This window comes from Electrona antarctica, assembly GCF_951216825.1.
Source record: "Electrona antarctica genome assembly, chromosome: 3".
NCBI classification, from domain to species: domain Eukaryota; kingdom Metazoa; phylum Chordata; class Actinopteri; order Myctophiformes; family Myctophidae; genus Electrona; species Electrona antarctica.
The window spans coordinates 47145572-47158964 of NC_136808.1; the positions used below are offsets into that span (position 1 = coordinate 47145572).

Below are 13393 nucleotides of genomic sequence, written 5' to 3' on the forward strand. Positions count from 1 at the left end.
AATTGTTGTTCAGTTATTATATATATATTGCGTGATGGGTATTGGGTACTCCCTCCACCCATCTTTAGTTGAGGGAGTTGTATTGTGTGTTCCATTCACATCTAACCCATAACACTACTGTTGCATCTTTTGTCCTCCAATAAGATCACTTTGCGGTCCAAACCTCCTCCAGAACCAATGAGGGGTTCTTTCTTCGCTGCGACGTCAAATCAAGGGATTAAATCAAAGGGGCCTGCAGGGGGAAGAGTGGCTTTTCATAGGAGAGACTGTTGCTCTCTAATAGTCACAGTGTGGCTCTGAGATAGAGGTGGCTATTTTCCCACGCTCACTCTTTGAAAGCTGGCATAAGACACCAGGCTGCGGATGGTTGTTTTGGAACACCTTCAAGTCTTCAAGAAGTGAATAAAGCGGATGTAGTTGTGCATCGAAAATGGCCAATGTGAACTTGTAGATCTGCTATTTTCATTGGGGGACACCACATGCAACAACTTATAAAACAAGCCCTGTATCTCCCTCCCATCCAAGGCTACTTATCATGTTGAATCTAAATGAAACAAGACCTCACTTCTCTTGCACCATTCGGTTTTCCATTACACCACAAACATGCACGTTGTGAAAAACTGAAACTCTACTCAGTGCTATGACAATAATACACCAAGCATTTATCAAATCAGTTAAGTCTTCTCAATTTCATTAATTTGCTAACATTTCTAACATTAATCACTATGTTTCCCCCCCTCTTATGTGTAAGAAAATCCAACTGAAGTTATATTGTTTTATTATTTAAACACTCATTGTGGTCATTCATGACCACAATGCTGCTTTTACAAAAAAAACAAAAAACATGAAATTATTTACATCAGAACACTGACAATGTGGGCTTAGGGATTGAATTTTCAAATATTACAAAAGACAGATTAAATCAAACCAATCACAAGTCAATCCATGCCCTTTTAACACTAATATACAAACATTTTACACTGCAGTACATACAGACAGTAGTTACAGGACACGAAGCTCACAGGATAGAGTAAGAACATGGATCACTTTTTCAGCGGGACACGCCCCCTCCCCCCCTCATCTAGACTGAGTGGCAAAACATTGAGCAGCATGGAGTGTTGGAGTTTTGAAGCGCTCGTTGAAGCACTCAACGGTCCTGCGTACCACCTCCAAATTACACATAATGCAGGAGGCAGCAGGATGTTGCGTTATTAAAAACGAGCGGTTAAAAACTCTCAAAATAATAACTTGCACAGAAAAATAATTTCTTGACAGAAAGTAGGTCCTAACAAGTCTATGGTGGATTTTTATGAAACAAAAACTTGGCAGATATAAACAGAATAATTCAAGCTTTCCATATGTCATGATTATTATTATGACCTTATCTGCTTGACTCAGTGGCGAAACACTCATCTACTAAGCTCTTTTAAAGACCTATCATCAAGTCACCATTATCACAGGCACATCTCCAGCTGCTCTCATCCTGCTTCAGACCTTTCAAGTCAACTTTCCCCATACGATGGGCATATCTCTGCCTCAGTTACCCTGTAATTCCTGAGTAAGCCAGTAGGTGGTGAAGATGGAGTCAGTGCATCTACTTGCGGAAGCGCTTAAAGAGCGGATGCATGTTCTTTTCCCTTTGGGCTTTAGTACCCCTGTGGTACTCCATGTAGACTGCATCGTCTGCTCCTGACATGGAGCCCATGCTGCCTGGTCGCCTTGAGAACTAAAATGGGAGAGATGGAAAGTATGGAAGGTACAGAATAAGAAAAATAAGAAGCAATACAAATGAACAGAATAATGTAACGCAAACTTAACATGAAAACTTGAACTCAGTAGGAGAGGGGCTCTCACCACGGGTCGTCCGCCCACCTCCCCGATCACCACTTCCTCCTCAGCATCCAGGTCTGACGCAGCCATGACCTTTTGTAGTAGTTGATATTGCTCTTCTCTGGACGAGAAAAACAGGTCATCCTCCTCCATACCTGCCATCTTAGTAATCACCTAGGACACCGAAAGAAAAAGAAAAGCTGTGTTTGAATGACTAATAATAATAATACCTGGAATTTGTATAGCGCTTTTCTAAGTACTCAAAGTCACTTTACATAATGTGTGTGGGGGCCAGGGGGGAACAAAAGAGAACAACTTTATTAAGGAAATACTTTTTAGTATGAAAAGCAATTAAACACTAAAACCAAGAGCTGAGATCAAAATAGTCAACTATAAAAAGCAAATGGGACGATTAAGTCACTAGAGCGTTGCCCGTTGGTCTACTTGTCCGACTTGAACACACCTTAAAGCTATAGCCTTGGTCTACCAGGAACCTCTGCCTCTTAGTGGAGTAAGCCATTTCTTGGGTGTCCTGGGACACCAGGGAATAGAAGTAGGCATTGTACTCCTCTGCCACCATTCCTGAAGTAAAAAGAAGCGTGTTAAAGGAGAGTGTTAGATTACTCTTTGCACATATCTCTTTGCAGTAAAAAACACCTGTGCAACAGAGACTGCCTCAAAAAGGTACAATATATTCTGCACTTCCAACATAAGCAAAAGTAACAGACCTTTCTTGGCTCTGAGCACTCTGCCAAGCCTCTGGGCCTCTTGTCTGCGTGATCCTCCATGAGATGAAATTTGAATCAGGACATTGGCCTCGGGCAAGTCAAATGAAGTGTCTCCAACCTGTGAGTGACATTAAGGAATATAAATATTCTATTACTATTACAAATACTATAAATATATCTATTACTATTCTCCTTTGGTAAATGGTGCATTTATATAGCGCCTTTAGCCAAGGCGCTTTATAGAGATTGTGCATTATTCACCCATTCACACACCGATGCATCATGCCGGAGGAAACCATGCAAGGCACCAACCTGCACATCGGGAGCAATTAGGGGTTCAGTGTCTTGCTCAAGGACACTTTGACACTAAATCTGGGGGAGCCCGGGTTCGAACTGGGAACCTTGCGGTTTCCATCCGGTCACTCTACCCCTGAGCCACCGCCGCCCCCCTTTCCTTTCAGATGTTAACATATTACAAGGATAAAGTGGTCATGTCCTGACCTTGGAGATGAAGATGGTATTTATTTTTGGGTTGTGTTTGAAGTTCTGCAAGATCTGCATACGTTCCCCTTGGGAGGTTGGGCCATAGATGTAAGGCCTTGTACAAACAAAGGACAGTACAAAACAAGAAATGTGAGAGTTGAATCAAATATGAAACCATTTTGAGCAAATAGGCGTTTGACTGCAACAACGAGTGTGTTAATTGTGTCAACTCACTTATTGAGGCGGATGGCATATTCCTTCAGGGCGAAGACGTTATCAGCAAACACAATGATCTTGTCATTGCGTTTCTCATGGAAGCGAATGAGGAACTGACAGGCGCGGAACTTGTTGGGATTCATAGTGTAGAACAGGATACGTTTCTTGGTCTTAATAGCCACGTATTCTCTGTAAAACTCAGGAGACATTGGGCACCACACCTGAGGGACAGGAACATACTGTTAGGGGGGTTCTTCCGAGAGCTCCAATCCAGTATTTTCACAAAGTTGTCAAACTCTATACGGAACGAATTCTTATTCCAAATCCATCTAATCTAATCAAATTGTGTTTGTCTTTTTGAGTGGTGCAGCCACTCCATTGCCAGGAGCATGTTACGTTTTATTGCACCATCCCCAATTTGAACGACGTGTATACATTACATCTTTACGCGGACGACACCGGCATCTATTCAGTCACCCCCTCACACCGTCATCTATTCAGTTGCCCCCTCAGTTGATCTAGCTTTTCAAAACCTACAATCAGATTTTCACATAATTCAACAGGCCAGAGCTCATCAATCCCAAACTGGAGATGGGTTCCTCACCAATCACTGTAGGCTTTATGAGAAGGTTGGTTGGCCTTCATTGGCTAAGAGACGAGAACAGCACTGCACCGTTTTTATATACAAAGCCTTACTTAAAAGAAATGCCTACATATCTTAGCAGCCTATTACATCCCAAAACTGGCCATCATCACACCCGTTCCCAAAAGCTACCTTGCTTTAGAAATCCCCAATGTTAATTCCAAACTGGGTAAAACAGCCTTTCATTACTATGCACCTCACATGTGGAACTGTCTACAATTATACAATTTTAAAACTGAAACTTGATTTCACTTGAACGATTTAAAAGACTTGTAAGTATTCATTTGAGATAAGACATCCTTGAGAAAACAGTGTGTGTTGACGTGGTTGTATCCCTCAATACGAAATATATTTAAGTTCTTTAATTAGAGAATTCCAAAATACATAAATCTTGATGGACAAGTTTGCATTGTGTTTAAAAAGTGAAAGGGCATTTATTAATGGCACAATAATCCACAAGTATCTGGCTATAGAGAAGATGGCAGACCTCCCCGAGATGACTGTGTGCGGAAGAAATACAGTATGGACTAGGAGGAACGTATCAACATCTATGATCAAGTATAACTAGACCAGTATAATTAGAATAGACCTACTTGGGACGATGCAAGTTGGAATTGATGCAAGTCAGGAATACATGCCCCACCCATTGTGCAATACTCCTGCTGTACTGTACTAGTTGTACCCGTTGGGAAATGATGTGGAAATAATAAATCCTCAGTGTTCATTTAATTCCAAATTGGAATGAGAGTGCTAAATCCAAATTGGCCCATAATGGTTCATTTGTACAGTTTACTGCCACAATAAAATACAAAAATCAAAGCCTAAAGGCTCCCCCTGGCTGTATGACACCACCAGAGCCCCGAGGAGGTCATGTAGAAAATCAGAAAGGAGAAGGACAAGCTCCAGATTTCCTTTGAAATGCACTGGTTTCAAGTTCAACCAGTCTCATCTCTTCCATGAAAACTGCTACCTGCTCACTTGACACTGTCCCCGCCACCCTCCTGAAGGAGGTTATTAATACAGCCGGCCCCAGCATCCTTGACACTGTCCCCTCCACCCTCCTGAAGGAGGTTATTAATACAGCCGGCCCCAGCATCCTTGACACTGTCCCCTCCACCCTCCTGAAGGAGGTTATTAATACAGCCGGCCCCAGCATCCTTGACACTGTCCCCGCCACCCTCCTGAAGGAGGTTATTAATACAGCCGGCCCCAGCATCCTTGACACTGTCCCCTCCACCCTCCTGAAGGAGGTTGTTAATACAGCCGGCCCCAGCATCCTTGACACTGTCCCCTCCACCCTCCTGAAGGAGGTTGTTAATACAGCCGGCCCCAGCATCCTTGACACTGTCCCCTCCACCCTCCTGAAGGAGGTTATTAATACAGCCGGCCCCAGCATCCTTGACACTGTCCCCTCCACCCTCCTGAAGGAGGTTATTAATACAGCCGGCCCCAGCATCCTTGACACTGTCCCCTCCACCCTCCTGAAGGAGGTTGTTAATACAGCCGGCCCCAGCATCCTTGACACTGTCCCCTCCACCCTCCTGAAGGAGGTTGTTAATACAGCCGGCCCCAGCATCCTTGACACTGTCCCCTCCACCCTCCTGAAGGAGGTTATTAATACAGCCGGCCCCAGCATCCTTGACACTGTCCCCTCCACCCTCCTGAAGGAGGTTGTTAATACAGCCGGCCCCAGCATCCTTGCCATCATGAACAACTCCCTGGACACGCTTACAGTTCCAACCCGTTTTAAACAAGCAGTGGTCCCGCCCAACTCAGACCCCTCCCTCCCCAGTAACTACAGGCCCATCTCAAAACTGCCATTTCTCTCAAAAGCCCTCGAAAGAATTAACCTCAGTCAACTCATGCCCTAACTAAACCAAAACAACATGAACAAAAAAATATATCTTCTCCTCACCGCCGACTCTGCATCGGTAGCTTCTCCTCACTCCCCCCCCCCCCCCCCACACACACAGTCACACACACTAAATTGAGGCTTAGCGGGGACTGCACCTTCTCTGTCGCAACCCCTAGGCTGTGGAACACCATCCGCTTCTCTATTAGAACTTCCCCCTCTATTGAAGTTTTTAAATCCATGCTAAAAACCCTGTTTTATTCACGTGTTTGAATGCTCCCGATATGTAATTTAATTTTGCGTCTTAATCCATTGTTTTCATGTTAACTTTAGTATGCTTATGTGCTCTTACTGTCAGTATTTGTTGTGTTGATGAAATGTTCTGTAGACCACAATGAAAACTGTTTTTAAATGTGCTTTATAAATAATGGTGATTTGATTTGACAATAAGACTCACCTCAGCACACTGGACTTTGGCAATGTAGCCATTGTTCTGCAGCTCCATCCAGTTGGCTTCAAACAACTTCGGCCCAATCAGGAAGTTGAGATCCACTATTTTGTCATCTTCCCTGACCAGTGTGGCAGTGAGACCCATCTTACAATGGGCCTGGACGATGGTGAGAACACGACGGAACATCTTGGCTGCAAAGAGCACACATAACTATAGTTATAATACCATCTCAAGTTGACCAAATGTACGTAATTAACTTAAATGTACTTGATTCCATTAACCCATTCTGGGCGGGAACCCCTTTTGGTGTTTTAAGCATTATGTTATACTTTAGCTGTTGAAAAATAGCAGATCTACAAGCTACAAGCACCGAGTGCCACGCTATGAACTTGTAGGTCTGCTATTATTGAAAAATCGTGAAAATGTGGCGTAAATCTTTGAATATATATTCTTTCAGAGCGAACATTTTTAACTCAAATCTTTGCTTCTGGGGGGGTCCCAGGAACACATTTTCAGAAGGGGGTCGACGGCCAATTACATATATTTTTGGGGTCCTTGGCATGAAATATTGAGCACCACTGATACAGAAACATAGGTTTTTGGACGTCAGGCCTAAATGGGTTAATTTAATTATAGCATGTCAGACTTAAGACTTTAAACTTGCATTAGATAGGTAATTCAGTGTTCAGTATAGACAAAGTTACGTGTTTTAATACAGTTTAGTGTGGCTTGGATTGATTTGAAAAGTCCGGCTGAAAATACTCCCATGGAAAAAGATCGACTTACCAATTAAATTAGTAAGATAAACAAATGACAACATGACTTGTTGACTATGTAATGATGTTGAGCCAACATTGACTCGGTTATTCAGATATGTTTGTGAACATTTTAATGACTTTGGATACATAAATCAGAAAGTAACGCCATTAATGGGGCAATTCACCCTTTGTCAGCCTTCTGATTGGTCCCTGACTGACTAACCAGCAGGCTCTTTCTGCCTTGTTCCACCTTGTTTATGTTGAATTTGTAAAAACATAATCTTTGGAAAAAACTAAAAACAAACATGATATGCCCTGCAGTCACCATGCTGCACCTGTGATGTTCCTTTTTACTGACACCAAGATTAAAATAAGAATTTAATGCACAAAATATCAATATGAAAGCAAATGAAAAACATGTTATTTCAATGGTAGTGGATGTAGAGAGAGGATTTTTGTCCAACCACGAAATGGCAACCAATGGGTGCGAAGAGGGGCGGGACTTGACAAAGGGTGAATTGTATGATGCTGTAGTTGCAACATGTACAGGTATTGGTCCTGTAACATAAGTCAGGGGTTACAAACAAAGGCTTATCTACTGTATCTGTTATATTGGCTCACCAGGGATGGTGTGAACCTCATCGAGGATAATTAGCCCCCACTCCTGACTACGCATCCACTCCATAACCCTCTCCGCCTCCCAGGACCGCTTGGTGGTGTGGCCGAGCATGGAGTAGGTGCTGATGGCCACGGAGCAGCCGATAGGCTTGTCTTTGGCATCGGACGTGAATCTGCAGATCTGCGAGTCATCAATAGTGGACCACATCTTGAACTGAGACTTCCACTGCTCCACTGACACAGAGGAGTTGCCAAGCACCAGGCAGCGTTTACGCACCGTGCACGCAGCCGTCACACCCACCAGAGACTTGCCCGCTCCTGGGAAGGAAATTAATGTCAAATCAAATATAGAAGCACTTTGCCCGCTACGCTACAGATTACAGAACAGCTTTCAATGCAATTACTTGTACTTTTTGTAGTTTTCTGTGAATATGAAAACAAGATGTATCCTACTGCCTTTACATGTAATCAACCTATCACAGAAACCCTTGTTGTCTCACCGCAAGGCAGCACAATGACTCCAGAGCGAGCACGGCCATTTCCAAACATCTTACGCAGGCTCTTCTCCTGGTAGGGTCGTAACACTGCGGTGGGCTTCAGGTCCATGTTGATGTCTGGGTTGACCGTGTCGTTGCGAAAGTCATACTCAGCCAGAAGCGGGTACTCCATCTGGATGCAACGCTTCTGCAGCTCTTCAATCATCTCCTGAAATGAAAATCAGAAAAGATGAAACGGGAGAGTGGGTCTGCACTGCGGTCTAGTTTCACTCATGTAAACATCAACAATTACAATCATGAAGACTGAAAATCTTAGATAAATATGGCAAAGGAATGTAGGATGTGAAATAAGTGAAGAGAAATGGTCGAATATAATTTCTAAAGTTGGGTGGGCCACTAGGGATATTAGAAGCAAACTTACAAAATCATACCCCTGTAAAACTGGTTAGGATGGGCTTAGAAGACAAAAGGTGTTGGAAATGTAAGGGAGAAAATGGTACATTTTTGCTATCAGACTATACAATGCATAAGAACTTCCTCCCCCCCCCCCCCCCCCGAATGGCATATGGTCCTTAGTGGTGCTGGTCTTGTGTGGTTTATGTCCATTTGTGTCTGTTTTTGTGTTTCTGTCTGTCCAGTAGTTTTAGCTTTCTATGTGTCACATTGTGCTGTTGTAACGCTTCAATTTCCCCTCAGGGATTAATAAAGTATATCTCATCTCATCTCATATACATGCTTTCTGGGAATGTCCTGTGGGTTTACCCTTTTGAAAGACTTACTGAGGAAACTGGGATTAAGATAATGAAATACATGAAAAGGGAAAGAGTAAGACACCTGTCTAATTTCACAGGACACAGTCTGTGTCTCTTCTTCCTCCTCCTCTTCCTTATCCATCTGCTCGTAGTAGCTGAAAATGTCGTCGGGAACCTGGGTGGTTGAACTTTGACCTTCAGCGGTCTGCTGGGAAGTAGAAGCCCCTCCCTTGTCCTGTATAGTCTTAACGATCTGTATGAGGGAATCAGACTTCATCAAGACTTCAAAATGGTCATATTTGGGTACTGCTCAGTGCTCATCATATCCCTGATGACTTTCCCTACTGTATTTTAGGCAACATTTCCCAAAGATGTTCAGAAATAACTTGTGGGGATCAGCTATCTCCACTATTTATTATTGTACAAATATACTGCACTGACACACTGTGCACTATACACACCTAGGACCTAGTGTTTTTATGCTACATAACCAGTGAGGACCAAGCAATAGAACTATGCCTTTCTGAAATGTACACAAATGTACATCGGATTGTGTAATACAATTAACCAGCTCAGTGGCCTTGTGGTTAGAGTGTCCGCCCTGAAACTGGGAGGTCGGGGTTCGAACCCCGGCCGGGTCATACCAAAGACTGTAAAAATGGGACCCAATGCCTCCCTGCTTGACACTCAGCATCAATGGGTTGGATTGGGGGGATCAAATCTACTAATCAAATGATTCCCGAGCATGGCACGGCTGCAGCTCACCGCTCCTTGGCTGCGTCTCACCGCTCCAAGAGATGGGTCAAATGCGGAGAACAAATTTCACTGCGGTAACGTGTGTGACAAATCATACGACTTTGACTTTGACTGGAGGAGGGGAAATGGGTTGCCATACCGCAGATTTACTGTGAACGATCTCAGTGATGAGCTCAGTGTCCTGTCCATCGGCAGTACGGAGACGGCATTCACGAATCACTTCGTCCTGCAGGAGGCGCTGAATCACATCGGGGAAGGCACTCTCAACAAAGTATCTGCGTTAAGAGATATGGAACAGTTAGAAAACATTTGCTGAAAAGAAAATAATGGATATTATTAGGCAAAGGAGAACGTAATTTTACCTGTTGTGCTTGAGCACCAGTTTCACTTTACCGTAGCTCATTGTACAAAGCTACAAGACAGAGAGAAATTGAATTATAGGTAATTGACAACACAAACACACATGATGACCGTCACCGGATATTAGTGATTAACAATGTTCTTTCTGTCAACATTATGTATGATACAGAATGTTCCAATTGCTGATTTGCATTTGAGGAGCTGTGTGTGTATCCATCCATCTATTCACTGTTCACACATCTTCATCCTAGACACTCACATCCCTTGTATTAAAAAAAAACATGTATGCTGTCACACCTTGATGAACTGCACAATGCCATCAGGTATGGATGTTTTGCTGAGTTTCTGCAGGTATTCCACAATGTCAGAGGTCTGTAGTCCTACACTGACAGCTGCATATAGGGAATACGCTGTCAGCTTGTATTCGTGGACATGGACAGGCCTACATACAGGCTCTGCAATCGCCACCAAGAAATCTTGCGCATATTTGTATACGGGCGAGAAGGCCTCAAGGAAAATGTGTCCATCTGGAGCCTGGAGGAGAAGAGACAGAAAAAAAAATCACACTTGTGTTAAGTAAGGGGTGCCTCACTTCTTTTAAGAAACATCGTACTCTATGTTTATTTAAAGTGCTCTAAACAAACATTGTTTACGCCATAAAAAGTCTGTAGGAGCCATGAATGGGATTGTTGCAATGTGTGGTTATGTTGATTATATGTTTGGTCAATGAAATGAATGTGCTGTCACTGGTGTCACTGCTGGACGATTGATTGACAGGCATAGGGGCGGACCTGATTCATTCATAAACGTCACCTGTTCACCTGTTTGGTACACACAGTGAGAGAGAGGGGGTGTGTGGGACGCCATACCTTTTGTTGACCGCTTTATTTTACTTTATTTCATATACTTTATAGCTGTGGTCATTTTGCTTTACGCTTGAGCACCGTTATGAGTTGTTTATATTTCTTTAATAAAACCCCTTAAACGCATTGTTTTGGACCCAGCAAATTCCTTTTGTTTGTAGTCGCTTTACAAAGTCCATAGACTTGGCTGCCATATGATGTAATTTCCGAAAGCCAGACGTTGGAGGGGATAGCGCTCCTCAAAAATAAATCACACTTGTGTAAAGTGGGGGGTGCTCTTATCATCATCATACATCATCACATTCCGGCCAATCACTTTTCTGTCCTCACTTCCTCCTATATTCAGCTATTAGTGTACATTTTCGTCTTCCACAAACATTAAATTCCCATTGACAATGAATGGAGAATTCACGTCATATGTGGACGAGCAAATCGGCTATTTATGTCCAGGGGGTGTACTTGTACATCAAGCTGCCTGACGCTACAGAAACAGGAGATGGCTCGGCAAGGCTTACTTTACTTACAATGAATGGAGAATTTACGTCATATGTGGACGAGCAAATCGGCTATTTTTGTTCTACACAAACATTAAATTCCCATTGACAATGAATGGAGAATTTTCATCATGATGTACGATGATAAGAGTGCCCCTCACTTCAAACGGGTGTGATTTTTATCCTCACATTCCGTGCTCAGCCAATCAAATCATCGCTATGGGGTAAACTCACAAAGCTGGGCATAGGCCCCTCAAAAATGGAAGATAGAAACATGTAGATAATAGAGATGCAAAGTTGAGTTGTTTTAGGACACTGTATGAAATAAAAAGTGATTCCCAATTTCACATTACAGGTACATCTTAGAGAGTTAACCAAAATATTGACGTACCACCCAGAGGGGACGTGCAGCGTGGTCATTCTTCAGGAGCATCTGAACACGGTAGTCTTTGGCCCCGTACTCATCCAGTTTGGTGCTGGCCTCGTCCACCGTTTTCCCCGCAGCTGCAGGTATGGCCTCCTGAGATTCACTGCCCATTGCCTCCTCCTCGTCATCTTCCTCCTCATAGACACGCCTTTTGGACTTCTTGTCTGTGGGTAGACATCATATCAGACAACATGTTGGGTACGCTTGGACTCTATTAGCCGAATAGCCGATGGCCATGCAGGCTCGTAGCGTGGATTCAATGATTGACTTGGCAAATTAGCATCTATCGGCCGCATCTCTAGGTGTGAACGATTTTGCTGACTAATGCTAATGCTGTAGTTTGCTACAGTAAACAGACATTTGCATGCACACAAGGGCTGCCAAAGTAGGCTATCTTTTGTTGTTTTTCTTGTTTTTTCGCCCCCTCTCTTCGAAGTTAGACTGGGCCAGCTCTAAACTGACTGGGCCACGGCCCGCTTGGCCCAATGGACCCTACGCCGGTGTGGCCATGGGCAGATACACAGTACACACACAACACCAAGAAAGATGTGGAGAATTTCATTGTGGTAAGAAGATTGTCAACAAATACATAACTCTGTTGATACATAACTCATAAACACACAGTTAACGCACCCTTTTCTTTCACTATACTACCAGTGGAGAAAGATACCACAGCAGCCTGAAGTGAAGACTCTCATGTATTTTGAAAATGTCATCGATAAAATACATCTACGGCCCGGGAGTATTAATCTCAGGCTATAGTGCCAGGTTGCGTGTGTGTGTGTGAGTAAATAGTAAATACAGTTGTTAGTCACGTCTGAGATAAGACGCTGTCCTCTCCTCGTGAATGGCTCTTATTGTATTTCAATATAATAACAATCAAACAACAAAATGTCAAAAGAGCCTTCTATGTGGTAGCCCCTGCCCTCTGGAACTGTCTCCCATTGGAGATTCGCCAGACGCCTACATTGGACTCTTTCAAGTCTGCACTGAAGACACATTTGTTCACTCAGGCTTTTGGCAGTTAGTTTGTTTGTTTGTATTTCCTGTTGAATCCTGTATTATAAAGCGTCATTCTGTTTCTTGAAAGGGGGCAAAGTTATTATTATTCATTATTATTATTAAACAATCAGAATGATTCTGCTTGTTTGAACGTCGCTTGACAGTTGACATTTTATCACGAGAAAATCTCAGGCTACGTCGGTGGCTGAAGTGTATACCTAACATGTATTATACCCGGCCTGTATTATACCCTAGTAGCGACAGTCCTTCATTATAAGCTCTTCTTACCTCGGTCTCCTTTGTCCCTTTTTCCCATTTCAAAAGCACCTGAATAATAAAGGTTTTGGAAATGTAAATAACTAGATGACAACTTTAAAGTTTATTATTCGACTTTAGACACAAAGCAACGATGCTGCGTACTGCACTGAGACGACGCGACGGGTGAGTGAGCTCTCTTCCGGAACACGTGACCCATGTCTTCTTCTTCTTCTTTGGATTTAATGGCGGGTTGCAACCAGTATCTTTCAGGTGTATACCGCCACCTACTGTATGTAGTCCGACTCCATGCTATGTTATACTATTGAAAAAAGGGGGAAAAAAGGGGGGTGTTGCACCCTAGATCCTATGAAAGATCCATATCTCCTTCAGATAGTCAATCACTGC

At 43.2% G+C, this 13393-nt stretch overlaps 1 protein-coding gene across 1 annotated transcript; it reads right to left on the bottom strand.

The window, feature by feature from the left end:
* Nucleotides 1–761: 761 nt before the first annotated feature.
* On the bottom strand, nt 762–13201 carry LOC306920171 (general transcription and DNA repair factor IIH helicase/translocase subunit XPB). Its single transcript, XM_079496829.1, has 15 exons — nt 13019–13201; nt 11693–11892; nt 10242–10478; nt 9947–9996; nt 9724–9859; nt 8911–9081; nt 8080–8284; nt 7583–7897; nt 6210–6394; nt 3276–3478; nt 3060–3156; nt 2559–2676; nt 2294–2412; nt 1855–2004; nt 762–1726 (listed from the first exon to the last, which is right to left on the bottom strand). Exons 1-15 carry the CDS (start codon nt 13044–13046, stop codon nt 1595–1597), a joined length of 2346 nt encoding a protein of 781 aa, XP_079352955.1. The 5' UTR covers nt 13047–13201; the 3' UTR covers nt 762–1594.
* Nucleotides 13202–13393: the final 192 nt, after the last annotated feature.

Coding starts and splice junctions, on each gene's coding strand:
- LOC306920171 (XM_079496829.1), bottom strand. CDS start 13,046: ATGGGAAAAAGGGACAAAGGAGACCGAG. Junction 8,285..8,910: donor TGTCCTGTGAAATTAGACAG/GTGTCTTACTCT, acceptor TTTTCATTTCAG/GAGATGATTGAAGAGCTGCA. Junction 2,677..3,059: donor ATACCATCTTCATCTCCAAG/GTCAGGACATGA, acceptor TGTCACTCACAG/GTTGGAGACACTTCATTTGA.